Here is a 27,766-nt window from a genome sequence, read left to right on the forward strand (position 1 = left end):
TTTTGGAAGTTTCATTAGTCCTAGTAGGACTAAGGAAAGAGTAGCCCATTGTGCCTTATTCTGTGGAAAGCATTGACATCCAGGAAGATTGGCCCTGAGTGCTGCTTCCATTTGAACCCTATGCAAATGTTTTCCATGACTGAGAACGTTTTCAGTGGAATGGTTCCCTTGGAATCCAAATTGCTTCTCAGGGATGAAATTTAATTATTTAATGATTTTCTGCAGTCGTATTAGTATTGCCCTCTCAGCTATTTTTTCCAAGGAAAACAGACATTGAGAGCAACCACATGAGTTTCTCCAAATTTCTCCATAGCCTGAATCCATAGGTGGGGTGTAAGCAAGATCAGCTGTATATCATGAGTGATAGAATCAATACTGCTGGTCAGTGATTAGTTGATATGTCTCTAGGCAGTTCAAGAGTTGTTTGTTGATGACCTTCTCCATATTTTTTGAGAAAACAGAAGTGAGAGCAATTGGACAGTAGTTAATTGGTTGATTTTTACCACATTTCTTTGGGATGGACTGGATATGGATCTGTTCCTATGTTGTAGGGTAGATGTCAGTTGAATAGGATAGATTGAAGAGGCGATACAAGATAGGTGTTAGTTCTGGGATACCGTCAGGACCAGATGCCTTGTTTGTATTCAGGTTATTAAGGATTCTTCAAATTTCTTTTTGTCGGAGACTATGGGAGACACGAGGCAACCATTCTTTTTGGAGTAGAGGGAACTTTGTCCAGGTTACCAATGCAGAAATTGGAAAAGAAGAGTGATGCCAGTAAGTTGGCCTTATCTTTTGGTGAGGTGACTACAGTATCATTGGGATGTGAGAATGGGGGAAACCTGGGTGGACAGAAGTTGCACCCAATGGCCTTGACAAGAGACCAGAAGGAGCGACTGCCATTTTGGCAGGAGGTGAGTTTGCAGAATTTGGTCCTTTCGAAGTCTGACTTGGACTAAGTGATGATTCTTTTACAGCTGTTGCAAGCTACAGCATAGGTGCAGAGGATGGCTGCAGTTTTGGTTTTGAGCCAATTGTGGTAACAGATTCTTTTTATTTTACAGCATTGGCATACTTTTTTTTTTGAGAACCAAGGCTTGGATGGGGGCTGAGAATTGGGGGTGGAATAAAGGATGAAAGTCTTCATTCCTGTGAGGGTGATTTCTGTTATTCTGTCTGAATAGGTATTTAGATCAGAAGAACTGAAGCAGCAGTCAGACCATGGGGAAGGAGGAATAGAAGTCATGGAAGTCCCTTATCTGGCACTAGTGCCAAAGGACACAAGACTGTGAACTTGTGAATGAAGGTTGTTCTCTGACAAAAGAGACTTGAATGAGGTTGTGGTATGGTATGAGTTTCCAAGAGGAGGACTGACAGCTACAGTATACCTGGAAGGGGGAGCTTGTTAGAAAGAGATAGTGTGTTGTTGGCAAATTGGAGGGGGGGAGGTCATCTGGTAGGAAGATTGATGATCTGAGATAGGTCATTGCTGATGGCGAACACCTCAGAATGCTTACCTACTTGACTAGTGAAACTGGAGAAGGGGGGAACCAATATCAGTTATGGACATTGAAGTCCCAAGAAGGATGACCTTGCTATTGGGGTATTTAGACTGCAGAAAGTTGAAAGGTTAGTAGTTTGAGTTTGGAGAGCGATAGAGGCAGCATATGAAAAGGGCAGGTTGATTTAGTAGAGAAATTTTGAGTCAAATAGTGGGGATTCAAGGATTTGCAATCTTTAGCAAGATATGTCAGTTCTGACAAATGCGTAAGTGCCAACCTTCTGATAGAAAGAGCTGTGTAATGCAATTTGGGCAGTTGCGATGTAGAGTAGCTGTTGAGGTTGCCAGATAGGGTTCTGAAAGGAATAGTAATTCTGTTTTAGATGTCTGCAGGTGGTGGTGCATATTGTTTGTATTGCTGTTTAGGCTATGGATGTTGGTGAAGTGGCTAGTGTTTTCCTTCTTCCCAGAAGGGGAAGTCACTAGTGGTGTGCCTCAGGGGTCTGTTTTAGAACAACTGCTGTTTAACCTGTATATGTTAATCATATTGGGAAAGATTTGGATTAGGATATTCTTCATCATCTGACCTCCATGGAGTCAGATGATGATGGAGACTCATTGTGGGTGGTACAAACTATTGCACACAATGCTCACCCAACTGTGCTTTAAACTGATTCAATATGTCTACACCACAACACATTCAGACAATGCATTCCACTCATCAACCACTCTATGCAAAGAACCTACTCCCATGTCCACACCCTCCTTATAGACCCAATAACAACTCCTGACTAGCTTATATGTCTCAATCATATCCCCTTCCCCTCTTCCTCCTGTTCACAAGGCTTTGCAACTTACATTCTCTCAATCTGTTCTGGTACTCCACATTCCAAAGACCACTGGCCAGATTTGTGGTCTTTGGAATGTGAAATCTTCTCTGGACCTTTCTAACATATCCTCATCACCATGAAAACCTGGCAACCAAATCTATGCACAATAATCCATATGAGGCCTAATGAAAACCTTATACAATGGCATTATAACCTCTTTATTTCTGCATATCAGCATCCACTGTATCATTGGCATTATCCAATGTGATGTCTTCACAGCTTGTGCAATGTGATCCCTGCATTTCAGGTCCTTGTCCACCACCACTCTCAGATCTCTCGTCTTCTCTACCTCCTTCCAAGTGTATACTTTGCATCCGGTCATTACTTACCAAATCTCAAAACTTACTTTGCAACATTGAACTGATAGTTTCACTTATCCCCCCCCCCCCACTCATGCAGTCTATTCGAGTCCTCCTTACAGAAGGACTTGAATATATTGAATAGGACGACTAACAATGTGGTTCATATATTTAGCTGTTGATTACTTGACTAATATTTAATAAAATAAATGTGCTTATCTGTTTTAAGTTTTTATAAATATCAAATAAGAATATGTACAAAAATTGTTTTGAAAATATTTTTCTGTAATTTTAATTTTTTTTTTGTCTTCTATTAAAATTAATTATAAGCCAGCTGTAAATGCTTAAAAAAAAATGTTTCTTTCAAGTTACATTCATAAATTAGAAGAATAAAAATGATTTTTCAGGTGCTCTGTGTTATGCTGAGCTTGGTACGTCGATCCCAATGTCTGGTGGAGAATATGCTTATTTCTTGAAGGCTTTTGCTAGTATGGGGAGAGCTGGAGATATTCCAGCTTTCCTTTATTCCTGGATGTGTTCTATTTTAATAAAACCTGCAGCTGTGTCTATTATGTTGCTGACATTTGCAGAATATGTTGTCGAGCCTATGTATCCTAACTGTGTTCCTCCTGCTATTGTGAAGAAACTAGTGGCTATTCTTGGGATTTGTAAGTTATTTTATTATTTTTTGCATTATATTTTGTATTTACTGTAAGTGTAGCATAATATTAAGGTGAAACGTTTTTTTTTACTTTATAACAGAAATGTCCATTATCCATACCAGCTTAATTCAGCCTATAATGTTCATTTGATCTCCAAGTGTTAGTTGTTAAATCTACATGTTAGTCTCCTTATTTATTTCTATTTTAGTTCTACTTTTTATTGCCTTATTATTTTCTTGGACATTTCCATAGACTTATTGTGAGAACTGACATTATTATTCACACAATACCAATACTCCTCCTCAAACTCATTCAACAAGAAAACTCATGACCAACTTCATTCACTCTCTCTCCAAACAAACAAAATGAAGTCGTTATGCCTTTGCTAACCACAAATTGTGTAACAATGCCCAAGAGTGACCTCCTATTCTCTCTTTGCTGTCATATTTTGAAAATTTTCTCTTGATCCTGTAATACTCCTACAATTGAAATGTAATTGAGATATTTAAGTTGGCAAGGGGTTGTTACTGGTTAATATAGAATAAACTTTCTTTTATAGAATTGAGGGGGTGTGGGCAGAACAAGGAACCATCTCTAGAAGCTGTATAAGGAGGATGGGGCATAAGGAGCATGGTTGTAGGTGGAATGCATTGCTTGACATTGTGAATACAGATACACTGAATAAATTTATAACTAAAAATTCACATATACCACAGTAATTAAATTTTAATAATATGTAGATATTGTGTCTAAGTATCTTAAGACATCATCAGCACAGTTAATGCAAACAATACTAGGGATTACATTCAAAGGAACAGTTAGTGCTCAAGCTACATTGGAATCCCTCTGTGTACGATAGCGTGTTTGAGGTGTTAAAAAAATTTGGCTGTAAATTAAATTAAAATATATCTGATAAATTTATTTATACAATTGGTTGGTTGAGTGGTTAGCATATCCGCTTTGCAGGTTCGAATCCCACAGTGGGCATGGATGTTTGCGATTGTCTGTGAAAATACTAGTGGTGGTAGGTGGTAGATGCCATTGATGTAGATGATGATGGTAGTTGCAGTTCATTGTATAGTTGGTGGAGACAGAGTTGTAGAATAGGTTACCTCCCTCGATGAAGCTTTGAACTCCCCAGGTGTGTCACATAATAATAAGTTCCCAGACCTTTGGAATAGTGAGACAGTCATTACAGTTAAGATTGGGTCTGTGACATAAGGCTTCAGCACTTTTTTTTATATAACCACTCATGTTTATATAAAGGATCTATGTAGCAGCTTGGTGTTTTTCCATTGGATCCTAAGGTTAGGGTTTTCAACTCCATGTTGTGCGAGGCCAGATTTGTGTGATTTGATCAGACAGATGTGGTCTTGATGTTCAGATTCGTTTATTTATAGATCTTCCTGTTTGTTCATAGTATGACATCTTAAAAGAACATGGAACTTTGTATATGCCAGGTATCATCATAGGTGAGAGTTTGTATTTTGGAGAAGGTAGCAAATTATGGATGTAGTTGATTGGTTTATAGGTAGCAGCAAGTTTGTATTTCTTCATAATTTTTGACAGACGTTTAGAGATGCTTTTGATATATGGTAAAAGAGTTGTACAGGCTTCTTCTTCTTGTCTGGGTTGATGTGATGGGAAGTGCTGATGATTTTTTTAAGTTGTTTTTGGGTTGTAACTTTCAATAAGGATGTATCTTTAATAATTTCCTTTAATAATAATCTTTAATAAAAAGATACAGCCTTATTAAATGGTTACAACCCAAAAACAACTCAAAAAATCATCAGCCACTTCTCTACACATCTGAATCAATGAAAATTAAAAGGGGGAGCTCTTGCTTCAGCATCAGTAACTTGGTTATATTTTATAATAGGGTGAAAAGTGCATCAGGCAGAGGAGATGCTTATACAATGATTTTTTTTTTTCTTTCTTTCTGGATTTTATTAGTAGAGTACTGCATGACATATTGCTGTTGAAATTAAGTAGGATGGGGATGGATAGTCAGTTGGTAACTTTGGTTACAGGAATGATTGACTGATAGGAGCCATTCTTTGTATATGGCTGGCCGAGTGGTTAGCATGTTCGCTCTCCAGTCAAGAGGCTGCGGGTTTGAATCCTGCCATGGGCATGGATGTTTGCGATTGTGGAAATACTAGTGGTGGTGGTCGGCGGTAGATAGCATTGGTGTAGTTGCGGTCAGTTGATGGATTGTGAGTGGTGGAAGCAGAGTTGTAGAGTAGATGCCCTCTCTCAAAGTCTTTGGGCTCCCTGGAGGTGACAAATAATAATAGAGTGCAGTGTTCTGAAAAAGGAAGGTGACAAGTTGGGTATCACAGGCTTTTGTTCTAGGACTACTGTTTATTTTATGTATCAGTGATATAGTTCAGGATTTGAGGAGATATTCACTTGTTTGCTAATGATGCTGATTAGGAAGAGCAATGTCAGGAAGTTCTGAAATGTTCCAAGATGATTTGAATAGGTTGGTGCTTTGAACTGAAGAATGGAGATGTCATTTTAATGTTGCAAAGTGTAAAATCATGCACTTTGATCAGAGAAAATGGGATGAGGCTTATCATATTTGAGGAACTGGAACTTTACTCCAGGAGGTTGAGGAAATGAGAGATCTGGGGATCTTGATGGATAGGGAACTATCTTTCTGGGAACACAGAAGAATATGTGTTCTGGGAACACATAATGAAAGTTGCAAAGGTTACAGGAAATTTTTGCTGTAATGAGAAAAACCTTGGATGATGGTTCCACTGTAAATGGCACTATCAGACCACACTATCAGACCACATTTGGATTTTTGTGCAGTCATCTGATTATAAAAAAAACAACAAGGAAACAGTGCAGAGGGAAGTAACTAAGACTTTCTCAGGATTGTTGAGTACTAGGACAGTTTATGGGGATGTGGTTTTGCAGATTTTGATTATATATACGAGAAGAGGTGTTTATGATAGAGACAAAAGTTGGTCAGTGGAGCCTATCCTAAATACAGGAGAATTATTGCAGGATAATAGTTGATGGGAAAATGAGAGTTTATGCCAGGATGCTATAAAAAGGACAAGTGAGTAAGGAAGTGAATAGGAGATTTTTGTATGGCATGTGGTTTGTTTGTTTATTCATATGGAATTTCCTCCCTTTTCCCCCCCATCCCTATCGGGGTGAGTTGAATCCCCTCATGAGGGGGGTTAAGTATTTATGGCTGTAGATCTGTGTGTGTTCACGGAGGCAGTTTGCCTGTTTGCGGGATGAAAAACGCCAGATAAACTGGTGGAAAAAACCTTACTGCCCATTCCCAAGGCCGGCCTTGACTATGGCTGAGGAAGATCCTCGCGTCTTCGACGGGAATCGAACCTGGGACACTCCTTCCCCAGTCATATGGTTGTGAAGCGCACAGCCACTAGGTTAACTGCACGGACATGGCATGTGGTGAGTTTGTAAATGTTTGTGAATAGTTTGTAAATGCTCTCATGCTGAATGTTTTCAAGGCATACAATAGGCGTGATGGTCTGTATCTTTTGTAATTGGTCTTGTGACTCCATAGAAGCCTAGGAGAGAAAATAGCACAATAATTGTGCTAATTTGCAGATGATTTCCATTTATTCTTCCTTTTAAGAATATGGATGGATTTAAGTTAGATTTCACTGGCCTGACAACTGATTCAAACTGTTGGTTGTCATCAGTGACATAGGATTGCCATGGTATTAAACAGAATTTTTGTTCTCCTTAGGTTCTCCTTGGTCTCTAATCAGAAGCAACAGTTTAGAACAACTGTCATATAGAGAAACTTAAGCATTAATAACAGGCTCCTGGCTGACCTTGGCATTTAAGTAGTAGTGGAAACCAAGGTAACTCAAATGTTGAAGGATATACTCTTATACACTCTCCGATAATTTTTTTTGTGTCATTTACCAGAAAGAGCTTATGTGAATGTATACAGGGTGGTGATAATTAAACTTCCCCTATTCAGAGCCTTATGTAGCTTGATCTAACAACTAGAATGTCATCAAATTTGGCAGAGAGACTAATTAAGACATGGGAAGAAGGATTCTGCAAAAAAAATTTTTAGTTTGAAAAGTCATCAATAGGGTGAATATGCACTGTTGTAGCCCAGGAAGGCAAAAATGTGCAGAAAACAAAGTTGGATACCTGTTTTGTTTTCATCATAAGAGCTATAAAGTAACGGGAAAACTTCACAAACGTATTCCTATTGATAGTTGTGTTCAACATGTTCCTCACTTTATCCTATCGTGTAGTACTTGTAAAGTTATTTTACCTTACCTTAATGAATTAAAGTTATTTTATCTTAACAGTTAGATTGATGATTCAGAAGTTTGAAGAAACGGGATCTTTTGGAAATTTGACCTGGCAGAGGACAGAAACCAGTGCTGGCATGGGTAATTGAAGAAGTTGCCACTACTATTGCCAACAGAGTGCACACAAAAATGTTGCTGGTAGTAGCAGCATCCATGGAATAGTGCAACAATTGGATATATCTTATTTCATGGTATGAAAAGTCTTGCACAAAATTATTATATTTTATTCATACAAGATCAGATGCATACAGCAGCTACTATAAAATGATTATAAGTGGTTGACAGTAGCTCTGGCATTTCTGATCAAATTGAAAATTGATGTTTAGCCTTGGAAAATTTTGTTGAGAGATGATGTGAATTTTTATCTGAATTGGACTGTAAACACCCAGCATTGTCAAATTTGGGATTCTGAATCACCCCATGGGCTTCAGGAACTCCCATTTAGATTCACCAAAAATTACCATTTGGTGTGGCTTCACAGCATATTTTATAATAGGATCATTCATTTTTGAGGACATCACTCCAGCAGTACCAGTAACCTTTTCTATTACTGCACAGAAAATATTAAGATATGCTGAACAGTTTCATTTCAACAATAACCATGTCTGGACGAGACCAAAATCTGGACGATGCAAAATGAGCACCTCCCCACGTTGCACAATCAGTATAGCAGCTTCCATGGCATCACTTCACAGAAGAAAGGGTGATTAGTCACTGTTGCATGGCCACCTTGCTTTCCTGATATTACTCCATGCGATTTTTGGTTGTGGAGTTACCTGAAGGCTAATGTCTATTGTGACAGTATCTTGAACTTGGCAACCTAAAATGACAATGTATCATGGACTGTGACAAACATTCCTACAGACAAGTTGTATTCTGCAGAATGCTGTGTACAGGATGCAATTTCTGGTCTAGAAGAACAGTGGCCACATTGAATCAGGTCCTATTTCACATGTGCACACTGAGTTTGCACAAGTTATGCAACAAATTTATGAAAATACTTTTGCTCCAGTAACTCATATCACAATTACTGTGATAAATTAAATTAATATTAAATGTTTTATTGCTCTTATAAGTGCAACACATAAAGGTAATCTTTCATTTCAGTTTTTGTTATTCATTTGTCTACTCATTTTAATGCTTTTTTACATTGTATAACTATATTACTCCTATCGGCAACTTTTTTGAACTTTTTTGCAGAATCCTTCTTCCCATGTCTTGATTAGTCTCCCTACCAAATTTGGTGACCTTCTGGTTATAAGATCAAGCGACATAAGGCTCTGAATAGTGGAAATTTAATTATGGCCACCCTATATATTATTATCATCTGAAACCTCCAGGAAGGCAAGGACTTGTTGAGGGAGTCTCTAAATCACCCAAAACAGCTGTCATACCTTTCTTTAAATGCATTCACACTAGATGATGCACTCACTATCCCAAAAGACAAACTATTCCATTCACTCACTGCTCTGTGAGAGAAAAAAGCTAGCTCTTATCCCTTTCTTGATTTCCATGGATGCCCCAGTGTTTTAGAATCCTTTTAGAAGTTTATAGACCTCTATCATAATCACTCCACTTTCTCCTGTTTGCCAGTGTCTGCAACCCACACACCACATTCCACAATACCAGTATCATCTTTTTAACTCTTCTTTACATCCTTTCCACAGCTTATTTAATCCACTTGGAACCTAGGAAACCAAATCTGTGCATAGTAGTCTAGGTGTGGCATATCAAACTAGCCCTTGTAAAGAGACAAAATGACTTTCATATCTTTGTCTTTGTTCATTTCAGCATCATAATTATCCTCTGCATTGTATTTGCAATTTTTGCAAATTTGAAGTTCATTTTGACCATTGAACTTCAAATTCCTGTCTGCCATAACTCCAAGTTCTCGAGCCTCACCAATCCAAGCATAATAACTGCACCAGTATAATATGCTATTGGAATTGTTATCACCTCTAAAGTGTATAACTTTTCACTTACTAGCAATTGAATTGTGAAAGCCATTATTTGCACACAGTTCCAGCCTGCTCTGATCACTGTCTAATTACTATATATATTAGTATCCCTGATTGTTCTGCCTATCTTTTCATTATCAGTAAACAATTGAACATTTCCTTTCAGGTCCTTTCCAATATCATTTAAGGTATAGATTGAATAACAGGTGTCCAAGGACTGATTCCTTTGGTCACCAAAAATCTGGCATATTTGCCCCCATATACCATTTCTGCCTTTCAGACAACTATCTGCTTAATAGTTTATATTTAATAGTCAGTAGTTTATATTCCAGTTCTACATCCTCCAATTTATTCAACAGCTTTTCATGTGGTATCCTATTAAATGACTTAGCAAAGCCCGACAGTATCATACTGTATCGAGTCCTTTTATTCAGCTTAGTCAGTTGCATTATTATAAAATATGAATATGATGCAAAATCTATTTCTTACATTATCTAAAGCAGATGTCAACAGATCTACATGTTTGAGATAGTAAGCTAGTTCATAGTTACAGGGTACTTACACTCCTGTATGAGATAAAGGATGGAGTTTGTTCTTTGGTGAGCAGATGAGGTCGTTTAGTTTCATATATGATTTGAATGTGGCGAAGAGTTTGTTTATTATTATTTTTAACACCCAACCTCTATAGAGTCAAAAAAAAAAAAAAAAAAAAAAAAAAAAAAAGAAAGAAAGAAAGAAAAAAAAAAGCATGGTTATCTTGCCAGATGTGTCATAGACATATGGGATAGCAATTGTTTTGCTGCAGTTTTGTATATCATAGGAAGAAGGATTGTGTTGAACATTTAGCATTTTATATATTTTTTGGGGTTGTAACCATTGGCCAAAATGTATTGTGGAGGTAGATGAGTTCTGTGAAAAGAGCATGACTAGAACAGATAGTCCTGACTCTGTATTAGCATTTTTTAGGATACCATGTTGTTAAGCTGCATGACTGATTGTGTGTGTGTGTGTGTGTGTGTGAGAGAGAGAATGCCTTTTGGTTCTTCTAGTGATGTCTTATCTTTCTATAAATAGAAAAAGATAATGAATCACTTAAAAGGCAAGTAACTAACTAGTGTATCTAAGAAGGGACAAACAGTTATTTGATTCTTCTTATGTTGTGAAGTGGATATATAGATGGTAGCTGTTCACATATATTAGAGGTGTCACAAATAATAATAATAATAATATGCCAAATAGCAAATAAATCCACATAGTGAAGGGAAATGAGTGACTTAGCAAGCTGTTTGGCTTCTTAAGTAGGATTTTATACCTATGTGGATAGGCTTATGGTTGAATTGGATTTAAATGGTATTGATGCGAACACAGATTGATAAGAAAATAACTATTTATTAACTTAACAGCTAATATTTTGCTGTTATTATATCCAGCATCTTCAGAGCACACAAACAAAGTTTGTTACAAATGCGAGACAACAATAATTCGGTGTAACAGTGGGGATAGTATAAGTAATTGCAGCATGCAACACAAGACTAAAGTCCTAATACGCTGCCATCTAAGTTAAAAAAACAAAACACAGTAGCCCAAAGTTTTGAAAAAATATAGTAGTACAAATAGTAGTCCTTGAAAGTTTTGAAAAATAGTAGTCCAAAGTTTTGAAAAAAATAAAATTAAAATAAATAAATATTCATTTGGTCTTTTATTATTTACACAAACAATCACACCATCGCCCTTCTCAGCAATATGGTATCTTAAAAACACTAACCCATAGAGCTAGAGCAATCTGTTCCAATGACATTGCTCTCACTGCTGACCTTTCTCACCTACACCACACCTTCCTAACCAATGGGTATAATCCCCATAAGATAGACAAAATACTAAATGCTACCCAGAAATCCCCCCACTATCTACCACAGTAGACTACAACAAAACTATCACCATCCCATACATTCAAGGCACATCTGAAAAGATATCTAGGGGTGCTTAACAAACACCAACTGCGCACTGTTTTTAAACCTTATGTGAAATTGGCAACTCTCATCCATTCACCTAAGGACAGATTCACTCCTTTATCACATCCAGGAGTCTATGAAGTGCCCTGTTCTTGTCATCGAGCCTACTACGGACAGACAGGAAGAATTGTGGACATCCGCCTCAGTGAACACAAAAAATATATCCGGCACTTTCGCTGTGGCAAGTCGGGTCTGGCAGACCGTGCTTTGGATACCCCGGCACACAGGATCAATTGGAAAAAAACAAAAGTACTGCACAGAAGCTTCTACAAGTCGGAGGTTGTTCCTGGAATCAACAGAAGCCTTAAAACATACTCTAAACCTTAACAAGTATGGCTGTATAAATCAACCAAAGATTTGGTAGACAGTCATCCTAAGACCAAATTAATATTTATTTATTTTAATTTTATTTTTTTCAAAACTTGGACTACTATTTTTCAAAACTTTCAAGGACTACTATATTTTTTCAAAACTTTGGACTATTTATTTATTTTTTTTTTTAAACTTAGAGGTGCCATATTAGGACTTTAGTCTTGTGTTGCATGCTGCAATTACTTGCACTAGTCCCACTGTTACACCGAATTGTGATTGTTTCGCATTTGTAACAAACTTTGTTCGTGTGCTCTGAAGATGCTGGATATAATACCAGCAAAATATTAGCTGTTAAGTTAATAAATGGTTATTTTCTTATCAATCTGTGTTCGCATCAATACCGTTTTAAATCAAATTCAACAGGATTTTATACCATTTGCTCATAGAGGTTATCACGTTTGTGAATTTTTGGTACTCCATATATTCCAGGTGATTTTATATGATCAAGTTTGAGCTTGTTGACAAATTCTTTGGATGAAAATTTTTCAGTGATTTAAGAACTTTTTTTTCTCATTTGTGTATTATTAGGATTTTGATCTGTAATTTTCTGGCCTCGTTGGCTGATTGGTTAGCATATCTGCTCTCCAGCCAAAAGGCTCAGGTTGGAATCCCACTGTGGGCATGGTTGTTTGTGATTGTCTGTGAAAATACCAGTAGTGGTGGGCAGTAGATGGTGTAGATGATGTGATTCGCTGTAGTTGGTGGATTGAGCTACACGGAGAGGTGTAGAGTAGGTGCCCTCCTTCGATGAGTCTTTGGACTCCTTGGAGGGTCACATAATAATAATAATAATGTCCATGCAGTTAGCCTAGTGGCTATGTGCTTCACAACCATATGCCTAGGGAAGGAGTGTCCTAGGTTCAATTCCCATCAGTGACGTGTGGAGCTTAAGGATCTTCCTCAGCTGTAGCCAAGTAAGCCAGTCCTGGGCGTGGACAGCAGGGTTTTTTCCAGCAGTTTATCTGGGGTTTTTCATCCCAAGCAGGCAAACTGGCCCCCGTGTACTATATCTAGGTTCTATATCTATATATTAGATTCTATATCCTATGACTGGCTACAGTCATAGGATATAGAACCTAATACTTCATTAGGAGGGCTCAACCAGTCCTAAGGGGTGGTTGAGAAATGGGGGGAAGCCCACATCAATAAATAAATAAGTTGATAATCAGAATGATTGTGTGGAAGGTTATGCTTTTTTTTCTTGTTGTATTCTGTTCGCTTCATTATAACAGTAACATTACCTTTTATCTGCTTCCATTTATTTGTTTCTTGTTATTGCATAGCATTTTTAAGGCTGTATTTGGAATATTGCTTTCATGGGGGTTTTTGATTTGGTCAGGATATTTGCTCCATTCAAACATTGCTGGCTGTGATAGGAGGTGGAGCATCTATTATATGTTCAGTGTACATCATTTCCAGTTTCAATAGTTGCTGTGTATGATGGCAATGTTAGTACATCAGCCAAGTGTACTGACAGCTTCTGTTGCAGATAATTTCGTATAATTATTATTATTATTCAGGCCTCCAAGGAGTCAAAAGACTCATCGAGGGAGGTCCTTCCTAAGACATAAAGTCTATCAAGACTCATCGAGGGGAGGTCCCCCCCTGAGAAACACAAAGTTTATCATACCACTCTTTAAAGTCACTGACCGTTCTCGCTCCCACCACTCCATCAGGCAATGCATTCCACGGCTCAACCACCCTCCACACAAAGAAACCACTCCTTACCCTCTTGCTCACAGTTTCCTTTCATAACTTCCAGGGATGGCTTCTTGTCATCACTCCTTCCCGCTGATCAACCAAGCGAAAGAACTCCCCAGTGTCAACCCTGTAACCACCTCTCAACAGTTTAAAAGTCTCAATCATATCACCTCTCCTTCTTCTATCCGCCAAACTCTGCAGTCCACATTCTCTCAGCCGATCCTCATAACTATCCTTGTACAGTCCTGAAACCATCTTTGTCATCCGTCTTTGTATCCTTTCCACAGTTAATTTATCCCCTTCAAATCCTGGGGACCAAATCTGAGAACAATAGTCCAAGTGTGGTCTGATCAGAGACTTATACAACGGAATGATAACCCTCTTATCTCTGCAGGTCAGTGTCCTTCTCATAATAGCAGCAATCCTCTGTGTTACCTTCACCACCTTTGCAATATGTCCCCTAAACTTCAGGTTTCTATCAATCATCAACCCCAGATCTCTTGTCTCCCCTACTTCCTCCAGTATAACTCCTCCCATAGAGTATGCAGCATCCCATCGATGTTTCCCAAACCTCAAGACCTTACATTTTGCTGCATTAAACTGACATCCCCATTCATTTGCCCATCTGTCTAGCTTATTTAAATCCTCTTGCAGGGCTACCACATCTGCGCTATTACTCATAAACCTTCCCAGCTTCGCATCATCCACAAACAACTGAATATCCCCCTGCAATCCACTGGCTATGTCATTGATATAAAGGTTAAACAATATAGGTCCTAGTACTGAGCCCTGTGGGACCCCACTTGTAACCCTCTGCCTCCTGGAAACTGCTCCACCATACACAACTCTCTGATACCTATCAGACAGCCAATCCTGAATCCAGTTGACCAATCTGACATCCAGACCCATGTGCTGCAACTTAAATATCAGCTTATCATGTGGCACCCTGTCAGATGCCTTCGCCAAGTCTAAGAAAATTGCAGTATATGCCTTTCCCTCATCTAATGCTCTTGTAACTTTATTATAAAAGGCTAGCATATTGCTAAAACAAGAGCGTCCTTTCACAAATCCATGTTGATTCTCACAGATAACATTACCCTCATCTGCCCAATGCTGTACACGGTCCCTCACTACTTTCTCCAAGATCTTAACAACTACTGATGACACACAGACTGGCCTATAATTAGACACTTCTAGTCTGTTACCACCCTTATGCAATGGCACTATCTTACCTTCCTTCCATTCCCTGGGCACCTTTGCGAAAGCCAGTCTTTCATTGTAAAGCCACGTTAAAGGTATTGTCAATTCGCTAGCACATTCTCTCAAAACTCGTGGCGAAATACCATCCAGTCCCACAGCTTTACTGACATCCAGAGTACTCTATCTGAAACACACTCTCCTCCTGTACCTCCAGACCTCGTACCAGTCCTATCCCTCTAGCATTAAAACTGACTCCTCTAGGATGAAATACTCCAATAAAGTGTTCATTGAACAATTCCACTATGTCCTCTGCATCAGTCACTCTATTCCCATTTTTATCCCACAATATCATTCTTCCACAGTCATTTCTCCTCCTACTGGCCACATAGCTAAAAAATTCCCTAGGATTTTCTTTGGATCTTAGGGCCAATCTCCTCTCATATTCCAGTTTCGCTTTCCTTACCACACGAGTCACTCTTCTGGCCTGTGTCTTATATTCTTCACCCATCCTCTCTTCACCTGTCTCCTTATATCTCTTCCATAGCCTCTTTTTCGCATGCAGTTCCTGTTTAATGTTGTTTGTCATCCACTTTACTCCAAATTGCGCCCTCTTCTTCACTCGTGGTATACAACTTACCATTGCTGATAACAAATATTCTTTCACAATTTCCCACGCACTGGTGATATCCCGGCCGTCCAATTCCTCCCTCCATGAAACTTCCCGAAGTTGACGTCTAAGACTATTATAATCACCTGCCTTATAATTCCACATAAGTTCCCGTCTCTTTGATACTCCTGCATGTCTATTCATTTTCCATGTCAACACCATATGGTCACTCTCTCCAACTGGTGGGAGAGACGTCAACTCAGTTATTATCAACTCTTCTGATGCTATAACCAAATCCAAAATTTTTGAACCTCTTGTTCCCTCTGTTACATGTTGCCTAAGACATTTGTCCCTCAAGAATTCTAGAAATTCCATTCCCCTATTGTTACATGCATGTTCCTCTCTCCAATTTATACTACTGAAGTTAAAATCTCCCATAACAATCATTCTTCTTGCACTTGCCAAACTTAGCTGTCTAAACATCTCCTGGTCCCCATCCTCTGTGCTCCTGGGTCTGTAGCAACACCCCACTAAATATCCTGTCTTGCCTACCTCTAGCTCACACCATACGCTCTCAAAATCATTTGTCTCACTTCTTTCCAAATTCTCCACTCTTAGAGGACATAGGTCATCACTTATCATAAGCAGCACCCCACCACCACGCTTTCCCCTCCTATCCTGGCGAAAAATGCTATACCCAGTGACTTCTATATCTGTTTTTATATCCCTTTCTGTCAACCACGTCTCAGTGATCGCAATAATTTTTGGCCAGGCTGATGCTATCTGCGCCGGCAAGTTGATCTATTGTATGCTGTTGGAGGATTTTATTTATTTGTTTGTGTGTCTGCGTTGAACCTCAAATTCCATATTTGCTGCAGTTTTGGAGATGTTGTGAAATTTTACATTAAGGTTGAGTTGGTATGGTTCTTGGTTATGTCTCCTTTGTTCACCTGCTGAGGAACTTTTCTGAAGATTTTTATTTTTAAAGATCTGAAAGGCTTTTGCATCTTGGTATTCTGCTTTGTGTTTGTTATTCTCCAGGTTTCTGCCCCATATTTTTATCTAATAGATCTAATCATTGTCTTGCATATTTCTGTTTTAACTCTGCTTGAGAGAATTTGGAAGGTAATGAACGATGTAGTGAATAATATCTATCGGAGGCACATATTCCAGCTTGTATTTCTGTACTTATTCTATTATTGCTCTCAAGTAATCAGCATTCCAAGCTTTTTTGAAGGAAGTAGAATTTTAAAATTTCTGGTTATCACTAGTAAACTAGTAATTTTCCCCTTGGTTGTTGTTTTTTCTACATACTTTTAAATATTCATTTTATCCTGATTGATCTTTAATCTTTGTGTTTTAGCACTGATTTTGAGTTTTCTGAATGTTATTCTGATGTTTTCAGCATTTTCTCCAACTAGGCAAATATCACCTGTATACTAATAAAGTGTTTGTCCATTACATTTTAAAATTGTTCTCCCTAATAACTAGTTGTTAGTGCTTGTTACTGTGACTACCTATTTGTCACATGAAGATGCGAGTATAAAACCAGTAAACCATACTAGTAACTATCTGAATAATTTGTGTGTGTGTTCTAAATTAAGTGGAAAAATTACAGATGAATAGTCTATAGTAGTCAACTAAATAGGGAGCAACTTTTAATAAGATTGTCGAGCAGTGCATTAGACCTTGGGACCAGATAAGTTGATAAATCCTATACAGAGTCTCGTATGCACAGTAAACAATGTTCTTGAGAGCTCTGTATATTCCATTCATGGATTACATTTAAATTTCTTGTTTTCTCTCTCTCTCTTTTTGTAGTTGCTTTTATATTTTACTGTATGAATTTTATTATTCACTCCAGTCATTTGATTTTTCATGTTTGTTTTTAGGTGCCATTACCTTCATCAATTGTTACAGTGTAAAGCTAACCACGTGTATCCAGAATATTTTTACTGTTGCTAAGTTACTTGCAATTGCTATTATAGTAGGTGTGGGAATAGTAAGGCTTTCTCAAGGTATGGTATTTAATTTCATGAGTTTCAAAATTTTATTATAACAAAAGAATACAGTTATAATTAATTGAACTAAGATATTACACCTTGATTACTGGAATTTAAGAGGACAACAATATACATAGTATAATTTTGAAAATTTTAAATATCTTTGGTTTCAGAGGATATTTAGTTTTGAGCTTTAGTGGAGGGTGAATGTTAAGGTCAGTAATTTCCTTATAAAGCAAATCCCAAATGACCTGATTATATCATTACTTTTCTCACAAGAATGCAAAAATCCTTTCATATTACAATTCTTTACTGAAAATAAGATGCATCTCCACAGCCATCTGCATTTTGTCAGAGGTATCATAATCTCCTTCACAGGTGGATGTAGTTTTTTTATGCAATGATAATGCTTCAATTATTACACAGTCCAACACAATTTTTGCTGACTTTTATATGAGACTTGTTTTTTACTAATTTGGGTGCGCTGATTTCAAATATCAAACCCATTTTTCTCTATCATGTCAGGTTTTTTCTCTATGGCATTTTCTTTTTGCTAATTTGTAAGTTTTTGATAGTTTTAAGGAGTCAGTACTATTTAGAGGATCAAAAAAATCGATTTTTTAATATTATTTTCTGAAAGTATGTACTTCTAAAAATCTGTTCCTAACTTTTTATCAAGAAATTTGAAAAATTCCCGAAGATATAGCCTATTATTCAAAGCGGTGCCCCGATCAGAATCTGAGCGCTCACCGCTCTCGCTTGTTAGTAAATGAATAAATGCGTAAGAACCTGCAACAGCACATACTGGCGCTTTGAATGCGAGAGAGGCCGATAATTAGATACATAACTACTTAACAATATTCATTAAAAATTACAAGAATACTTATAAAAAAAAAAATAACAATTTTACTTGCACATGGGTTTTGGGGAATAAATTTTTGTTTGTAGCAATTTCTGCTGTGTGTTCTGTTTTGGCAATCCCTTTGAATACTCCAACAGTAGTTGGCCATCATGTGAGAATCCCATCTTCCTTGGTACCCATCTTCCATAGTTTTTAAGTCTTGATGAAATCTTTCTCCTTGTTCATTGCTTACAGCACCTAAATTCTCGGGAAATCTATCAAGATGACTGTATAGGAAATGAAGCTTTATACTCATGTTGCAACCTAGGTGCTGGGAATTTTCAAGCATTGTTTCCACTAGATCTTTGTAATTGCACGCTTTTTTGTTTCCAAGAAAATTATTCGCAACCATTGTAAATGAAGTCCAGGCCTCTTTCTCAATTTCGTTCATAGAGTTGATGAAATTTGGGTCTCTCATTAAAGTTCTAATTTGCGGTCCATCAAATACACTGGCTTTAATTTTTTCATAACTAAGTCATGGAAATTTTTCACATATGTATTGGAAACAGTCACCTTGTAAATCTAAAGTTTTAACATACTGCTTCATAAGACCTAGTTTGATGTGTAGAGGTGGAAAAATGATTTTTTCTCTGTCGATTAAAGGTTGATTTATAACATTCTGTTCTCCAACATTTAAGGATATTCTAAGAGGCCAATGTTTCTGACTCCAGTGTTGGTTTCTAGCTCGATTATCCCAGAAGCATAGAAAACACGGAAACTTTGTATATCCTCTTTGAAAGCCAAGTAAAAAGTTCACCATTTTAAGATCCACACAGATGATCCAGTTATGGTCTGTATATTTTAATAACTTCAGAACCTTTTTAATGTCCTCATATGTTTCCTTTAAGTGGACTGAATAGCCAATAGGAATTGAGCCATATACATTCCCATTGTGTAGTAAGACACACTTGAGACTTCTGCTTGAACTGTCGATAAATAAATGCCACTCATTTGGATGATATTGTACAACACTCATTTCAGTTAGTAAACCTGACACATTGTTACAGTAAACAAACCCACACTCGTGTTTAAAATATTGTACAAGATTATTTTCCCTGCTACGATAAAAAGTTATCTTCGTATCTTGCTCCAGTAAGTTTTTTCATTTAATCTTGAAGCTAACAATTCTGATTATTCCTTTGATAGGCCCAAATCTCTTACTAAGTCATTCAATTCCGCTTGAGTAAAACGTTGCGGTCCAGAACTAGAAATTAAATTTTCATTGTCTAAATCAACATCCGGGCCTTGCTCCTCAAGAACATCTAGCATATCACGATCATGCTCGTTCTCAAGTAAAGGAAGTCCTTTTATAAATTGCCGCATCTATTTCATTGGAATGAGCAACTGGCCGAATTGCTGAGTCGAGATTTGGATACACAATTTTTTTCTTATTCTTCTTATTATAACCAGAAGTCTGAACTAAACAAAAATAGCAATCATCTATGTGATTTTTCGGTTCACGCCAAATCATTGGAATGCCAAAAGCTAATTTTTGGCTTTTCCCTTGCTCCACCGTCATAAATTTTCTGCACATTACTTACACACTTTATTTGGAGCCCATGACTTGTCCTGATCTGCAATTTTTGCGTCAAAGTATGCAAAGTACACTTTCTTAACAAAATCAGTGATATTTGTCCTTTGACTGGGAACAGTAAAGCTGCCACAAATGTAGCAGAAGGAATCCAAACTATTGACACAATTTCGAGTAGTAGAAATGATGTATTTTCTTCACTGCCGACTAACATGCAATTAACAAGACAAAAAAAAAACAGAGACTTCATTGAAATGTTATAAGTGCTCATCATACTTTCATGATCGATTGACTGATTTCGATCGTTCTTTGTCTGCTATGATGCATATAGCATTCATTTGTTTTAGGCAGTTGTCATCGCCCACTTTTCATCACCTAAATATATTAGGTCAGTTATCAGCCTATGTCGCATTCAAAGCACCAGTACGTGCCGTTGCAGGTTCTTACGCATTTATTCGTTTACTAACAAGCGAGAGTGGTGAGCGCTCAGATTCTGATCTGCGCACTGCTTTGAATAATAGTCTATACCTTTGGGAATTTTCAAATTTTTTGATAAAAAGTTAGGAACAGATTTTTAAAAGTACATACTTTCAGAAAATAATATTAAAAAAACGATTTTTTTGATCCTCTAAATAGTACTGCCTCCTTAAAACTATCAAACTTACAAATTAGCAAAAAGAAAATGCCACAGAGGAAAAATCTGATGTGATAGAGAAAAATGGGTTTGGTATTTGAAATCAGCGCACCCAAATTAGTAAAAAACAAGTGTCAGATCATAATCAGCAGAAAAAAAAATTTTTTTTGTTGGCCAGTGTTATCAATGTGGTTAATAAAAAGGTGTAAAAGGTTAGATTTTCGTAATGAAAAGTTGCAACATTTACAATTTGGTAATAATAACATCAGGATTTGTCTGTAACCAAGATAGGCAATGTGACTATCTTAGTTATGAACAGGGTTGACCTTATAGGTTGTGAAATGTGGAATTTTCAGTTAAGTCAGGGTTTACAGGAACACATTTTGATGATTATGATAATTATGATGTGGAGGCAGCTTGAACATGTGCCAGAACATAATAGCCTGCGAGTGAAAGATTTTAACAGTGTATGAGAGATCGTCATAGGTGGAGAGGGGTACTTGAATAGTATCAGAATGCATAACCAGGGTCAGGAGAATAAATGAGTTAGAAGTTAAATGGATGAGTAGCATCGTTAAGCAGGAACTTAAACAAAATTTTCTAGTGGGGATAAAAGGAGAACTGTGATCAGCAAGTTGATGAGTACAGGCAAAAGAGAGTGACTAGCATGATGATGATAGCAAATTCAGATTGAGAGGAAATTAGCTGAACAGGCTAAAGGAAATCCCAAATTGTTGTTGTTCATCATCATCGTCAAATTCCTTTCATGTACCCTCAAGGGGTGTACAAGATATGATAGTACTACATGAAAAATTTACATCATTACTAACTTCCTATCTACAATTTTACTCCAAATCAGTCTGTTACTTGTCAAGATTCCAACATTATCAGATCTTATATTTCTATCATCTAAGGCACTTTGTACCATATAAATCCACCTATATCTTTGTCTTCCTCTGGGTCATTTTCCAGAGAACAAGCTTTCTCTGCCAACCTGGTAGAGAACACTTGTTTTGCTAATCTTTCCTCTCCCATTCTGTTTAAGTGACCATACCACCTGAGATTAGTAATACTAATGCATTCCTGGATGCTGACAATGTCAAGTTCTTTCCTAATATCCTTGTTTTTAATATGATATTTCCATAGATGCCATCTGTTCATGTCTCGAATCTTTCTCAGGACTCTCATATCTGCAGTCTCTAGTCTTTGGTCAAGTGTTTTACTTCTGACCCAGCTCTCAGATCCATAAGTTAAAACTGGTTTGAACACTGTCTTGTATACAGCTAATTTAGTGTTCCGACTAATTTCTCTCTTATTCCATATGAATTTATTCAATTGACTTCCCACTGTACCAGCTTTGCTGATTCTGTTGTCTATTTCTATATTTAATTTACCATCTTCAGTAAAAATCGTGCCTAAGTAGCTGAAATGTTTTACTTCTTCCACAGGTTCTCCATTCACAACACAGTTGACATTTTCAATGATTCTGCCTATTTTCATTATCTTTGTCTTTTTATTGCTGACCTTCATACCATATCTATTACAACAGCTATTCAATTTGGTCAGAGAATCTTGCAGACTTGTAGCGGATTTATTTAGAAGTATAACATCATCCGCATAAAGCAAAGAGCTGACATTAACATCTCCAATTTTGATATCGGGTTTAATACCACTTTCCTTCATAATGTGATCCATATAGATAATGAATCACAGAGGGGGAGAATGTACATCCTTGTCTCACACCAGATTTAACATTAAACCATGTTCCTGTACTTCCTTTAATTCTAACTGCTGACTTACAACTCAAATAAAGACCAAGTATTGCTTGATATAATGCCCCATTGACACCATATAACTGTAGCGTATTGAATAGCTTCTCTCTTGGCACCTTGTCATATGCCTTTTTCAAATCGACTAAACTTAAATACGGATCTTTGTTATATTCCCTTGCTTTCTCGACTATTTGTCATAAAGTGAAGATCTGATCCTGACAGCATCTATTTGACCTGAATCCAGCTTGCTCTTCACCAAGCTTTTCTCCCACAATTTTTCTCAACCGTTTCTCAAGTATACTTGCATAAATCTTATCAGGAACACTCAGTAGGGAAATACCTCTGTAATTCTAACATTCGTTTTATTTCCCTTTTTTATATATGGGTGCTGTGAGAGCTCTGCTCCAATCATCGGGAATTCGTTTCTCTGTCCAAGCCTTCTGAACTCTGCAGTGCAGTCATTGTAAGACTTTTATACCACCATACTTCAGCTTTCTGGTTGAATATTATCTACTCCTGCTGCCTTTCCACATTTCAAGCCTTTGATGGTTTTTTCTACTTCAAATAGGGATATGTATTCCTGACTATATTCCTGGTGAGTGTTTTTTACCACTGTGCCATCACTGCTTGTTTCATTTAGCAGTTTTTCAAAGTAATTACTCCATACTTAAAGGATATCTTTTTCTTCAAGGATATCTTTTTCTTTCATGTCATCTTTATCATCTCTAATTCCTTTTGCAGACTCTTCTCCATTTCTGGGCTTCTTCAACAACCTCCAGAATATCTTGCCACCTTCTTGATATTTATTTTCTATGTTCTTGCCAAAGTCTTCCCATGACTTTTGAGCTAGTTTTACACAGTGTTTTGCTTTCTTACATTTGTCTCTGTATTCTCTAAGAGCAAAAGCTGACTTATTTCCCAGAAACTTTTGATATGCTTTCTTCTTTTCCTTCACTGCCTCTTTAACTTCCTGTGTCCACCATGGAGTTCTGATTTTTCTATCCTTGCAGACAACCTTACCACATGCCTCTCTGGCTGAATCAATCAGGGTATTCTTCAAGGCTTGTCACTGAATCTCCAAGGTTTGGTTCCTGTTCTCAAATACTTTCATTTTTTCTTCAATAATTATTATTATTATTATTATTATTATTATTTGGACACCTCCAGGGAGTCCAAAGACTCATCGAGGGAGAGTGTGCCGACAGCATCGAACGATTGGCTCCCTTCCAACTACTAACCGCGCTCAAACTTACTTAACTGAGCCATTAGTAGCAGAGGCTCTACCAATCGACCAATAATCTTTGTGTATTTTAGTCTACAGTTCACATCTGAGAGCTGCTCAACTTTTATTCGCTTTAAAACTTTCTTACACGTTATTCTTTCCAATATGAAATTCAATTTTATCCTGCTCAAGACTAAATAGTGATCGCTTCCAATTTCAAATCCTGCACTCTGGTGTCCTGCAACAGGAAGAAAACATCACTATCAACAATAACATAGTCAATGAAACTTTTCTTATTCCTTGCCTCTTCTCTCCATGTGAATTTGTTCACATTTTTATGTTGGTACATGGTGTTAGTAATAACAAATCCATGTCCTGAGCAGAAATCCAACAGGTATTTGCCATTATTATTAGCTTTGCTCTTTTCTCCAAATTTTCCCAAAATATTTTTGTATGTCTGACAATTATTTCCTACTCTGCTATTTAGATCCCCAACAAGGACCAACTTTTTCTTTTTCATTGTGTCAGTTGCTTTCTCTAAAGCCTCAAAAAAATTATTCCACTTCTACCTTAGTAGAACCTTCTGTGGGACCATAGGCACAAATAAGTCTCATTGTCCAGTTCCCCATTCAGATATTTCCCCACCTCACTCTACTTGAAACTGCCTGCCATTCAAGAAGATTAGCCTCGTATTTAGTGTTGAATACTATGGCTAATCCTTTTTTTCCTTGATTGTCATTGCCTGAATATAACATGTTGTGTTTATTATTCAGAAATATCTCACCAGTTTTTGCCTTTTTTGTTTCAGTCACCCCTATTATGTCAATCTGGTACTTATCCAATTCCTCAGCTAGCTCCATTTCTTTGCCATTCAGGCTTCTTATGTTGATAGTACCGATCTGTAACTCTGGTGATTGAGTTGAGGTGTGTTTTCAGATTTGTTCCAGTAGCTGACTTTTCGCTGTTCACCCTGGTTCCCTGCCAAGAACAATGGGGGGGGCCTTGTTTAACCAGGTGACACCCCAGCTGACATGAAATTTTGTCATGTTGTACCATCATTTTTTATTTTGGTTTAAGCCGATATGAATACAATTTGGTCGGCTAAGTCCCAAATTGCCAGCCCATCCTCGTTTGTTCAGTATCCAGGTGGATACCCAACAGGGTGCACCATGAGAAAGTGAGGATTGGACATTAGGTCAGAAGCCCTGGTCGGTTCTCTGCATTCCTTTAAAGGCTATGTGGAGGTCTCCTCTCAATTATTTGCCACACAAAAGAACAACAATAACTGGAAGTATAACTATGAAAGGATAAGTGCTGAGAGCAGAGATTATAGAATCGGATATCTTGAGTTACTGAGTGATCACTTTGCTAGGGTGTATCATCCTATCAAAGCTGTGAGAAAAGAGGTAGAAGAAACAGAGATATTGCAGAATTATAGTGCAAATATGACCATGGGAGCAGATGGTATATCAGTGAGTGTATTAAGAAAATGATCAAGGGAATTGGTATTGCTTTTGGCAAAGTCGTTTAAGTCTGAGCTGTGGTAAAAAACTGTTCTGGTAAGAAAAAATAGTTAGATTGTTGCATAAAGGATGCTCCAAGACAGAAATCAAAGGATGAATTAGTAGTGAGTGAATAGGAATAATAATATTCCATAGACAACAGCATTATTATTATATAGGTATCTCCATGGAGTCAAAAGACATCGCAAGAGAACCACACTAACCATTATTCACATAATCCAGTACCATACCTCCTTAAACTTGTTCACTGTTAAGGCACTCATAACTTCTTCTGGCAATCCATTCCATTCACTCTCCAAGCAAAGAACCTAGTCCACATATCCTTGCTAACCACACACATACACAATTTCCAGAGGTGACTGCTTGTTCTCATCCTGCTACTCATGTATCAAAACATTTTTGTGTCAATACAATCCCTTTAACAACTTATAGCTTTCTATCATGTCCCTTTTCTTCCACCTATATACCAAATTCTGCAACCCACACACCCTCAATTAATTCTCATGAGGGGCATTCCACAGACCTGTCACCAGCTTGGTCACTGTTTTCTGAATCCTCCTGATCTCAAAAAACACAGGTGACCAAATCTGTGTGCTATATTTAAAATGTGGCCATATAATAAATCCTAATTTTCTCTTATGTGTGGGAACCATTATTTAAAATATTTCTACTATGACTATTATTTTAAGGAGAGAAAAAAATTAGAATATGAGAGGAGGCTGGCACAGCAATCTATGGGGAATCCCAAGGAGTTTTTTTTTTTTTTATGTGGCAAGTAGGAAGAAAAATGATTGCATCCAGATTACCTGGCTGGATGAGACTTCAGTGACCAGTGCAGTTAGCATAGTTAAGCTGTTTAATGATCACTATTAATGTTCTATCCTACAACAGACTATTCCTAGAGGGATAAGGAGTGGTGAAGTGTTAGAAGTGAAAGAAGAGGATGTATTCCGAATGCCAAGTATGCTAAATGTCAGTAAGTTAACGTATTGGCATTCCCTTAGCACATTCCCTTAAAACGCACAACATTTTATCTAATCCCTGGAGAGTAGAAAGAGGGTAAGATAATGCTATTGCATAAAGGTGGTCGGAGAATGGAGGTATCAAATTATATGCTTATTTGTATTTGATCTGTAGTTAAGATTTTGTATACAGAATTGGACTGATGAGAGTAATATTATTTATGCATGCCAGCATGGAATTGTTAAGGGGTGCTCTTGTTTTAGTAATCTGGTTACCTTTTACAATAGAGTAACAAGATCAGTAGATGAAGGTAAGGCATACACTGTCATTTTTCAGATTTCAAAGGCATTTGACAGTATGCCACTGGACAAGTTTTTATCCAGGTTTGGATACAGGTTAATAAAGTCAGATTGGTAACTGAGTTTCTGATAAATATGATGTATATGAGAAAGCAGTATCAGGAAGTGGGGAGGTTACTAGTGGAGTTCCACAGGATTTAGTACTAGGATTATTACTATTCAGTTTTTACATCAATGATATTGTCTTGGATTACACGAAAGTATACAATTATTTGCAGATGATGTTAAGTTTGGGAGGGTTATTAGTAGAGATTTTTTTCTGGAAAAAAAGGTGCCAGTACTCACCATGAAGATGTTATTACAGCAACTTCCACACTTTTAACATATCCTCCGATATACCCTCATCGTCTCGCTTTGTTGGCATGCTTTGTGCACTGCACTCCCCTTATGATCGTAAATCTTTTTTTCTTAATGGCATTAACTGTTGTTTGTGAGATTCTCCAAAATGACTGATTTTACCATTTGCCCAATCCGCTGAAATTTTCTTTCCCATCTGTTTATCAACAACAAGAATTCCGACATCACGACACAGCCCAACATTTTCTTCTACACATACAGCCATTCGTTTCTCTCGCAGAAGCCATTTTTCTGCCAAAGTGTACAACATTCAGGTGGGCCAATCATTATCAGAATCTACTTTCTTTTGACCACGTCGATCTTCAGTCTTGGATTTCTGATACTCTTCACCAAGTGTATTTTCAGTGCTAATTTTCTGTTTTAGAGTAGAATCACAAGTAGATTCAACAATTTCTGCTTCTTCAGCCTTCCTTTTTATATTCATTGGCATAAAGTAATTACTTATTTTACTCATTTTGAACAATGATTGCACTGATTTAACTTAGATTAATTCAAAACTCACTTGAACACCTGCCTGTTGCATAGTGAATATAGAACTGATAAACTGATATTGGAAGCAATAGGAAATGAACACAACTTCCTGTTTCTGGTTGCATACCAATCTATGAAACAAGAAAGCAGGGTACCAACTTATGAGTAATCAAAACTTAAAATTCAGTTCGTGAACACAGTACCATCTACCGGAATATTTATAATACATTCTGCTGTCAATAAATCGCAAAAACTTAAGAAAAAAGATGCCGGTACTGTTATACCGTTGCATACTACCAGAAAAAAGCATTGGTTATTAGTAATAGCGCTGATGTTTTGACTCTTCAAGAGGAGTTGAATAACCTGGAAAGCTGGACAGATCAATGTGTATGCCAGGTTAATGCAACTAAATGTATTGTTTTGAAATTTAGAATCAACAGATAGGATCCTTCATACCCAGTTGGTGGAAGTATACTGGAAAAAGTCGAGGAAGCAAGGGACCT

The 27,766-nt window shown here is 37.3% G+C and overlaps 1 protein-coding gene across 7 annotated transcripts in view; it reads left to right on the forward strand.

The window, feature by feature from the left end:
* LOC150096631 (b(0,+)-type amino acid transporter 1-like) overlaps positions 1-27,766 on the forward strand; it is a 347,057-nt gene that overhangs the window by 149,331 nt on the left and 169,960 nt on the right. For all 7 annotated transcript variants that reach the window (XM_090408724.1, XM_090408727.1, XM_090408729.1 and 4 more), the window contains 2 exons: positions 3,098-3,358; positions 17,420-17,545. In XM_090408724.1, coding sequence (XP_090264850.1) covers positions 3,098-3,358; positions 17,420-17,545 — 387 coding nt within the window. The remainder of the gene's footprint in view (positions 1-3,097; positions 3,359-17,419; positions 17,546-27,766) is intronic.

Source organism: Typopeltis vanoorti, chromosome 18, assembly GCF_054136105.1.
Source record: "Typopeltis vanoorti isolate ZY-2024b chromosome 18, IOZ_Tvanoo_1.0, whole genome shotgun sequence".
Taxonomy (NCBI): Eukaryota; Metazoa; Arthropoda; class Arachnida; order Uropygi; family Thelyphonidae; genus Typopeltis; species Typopeltis vanoorti.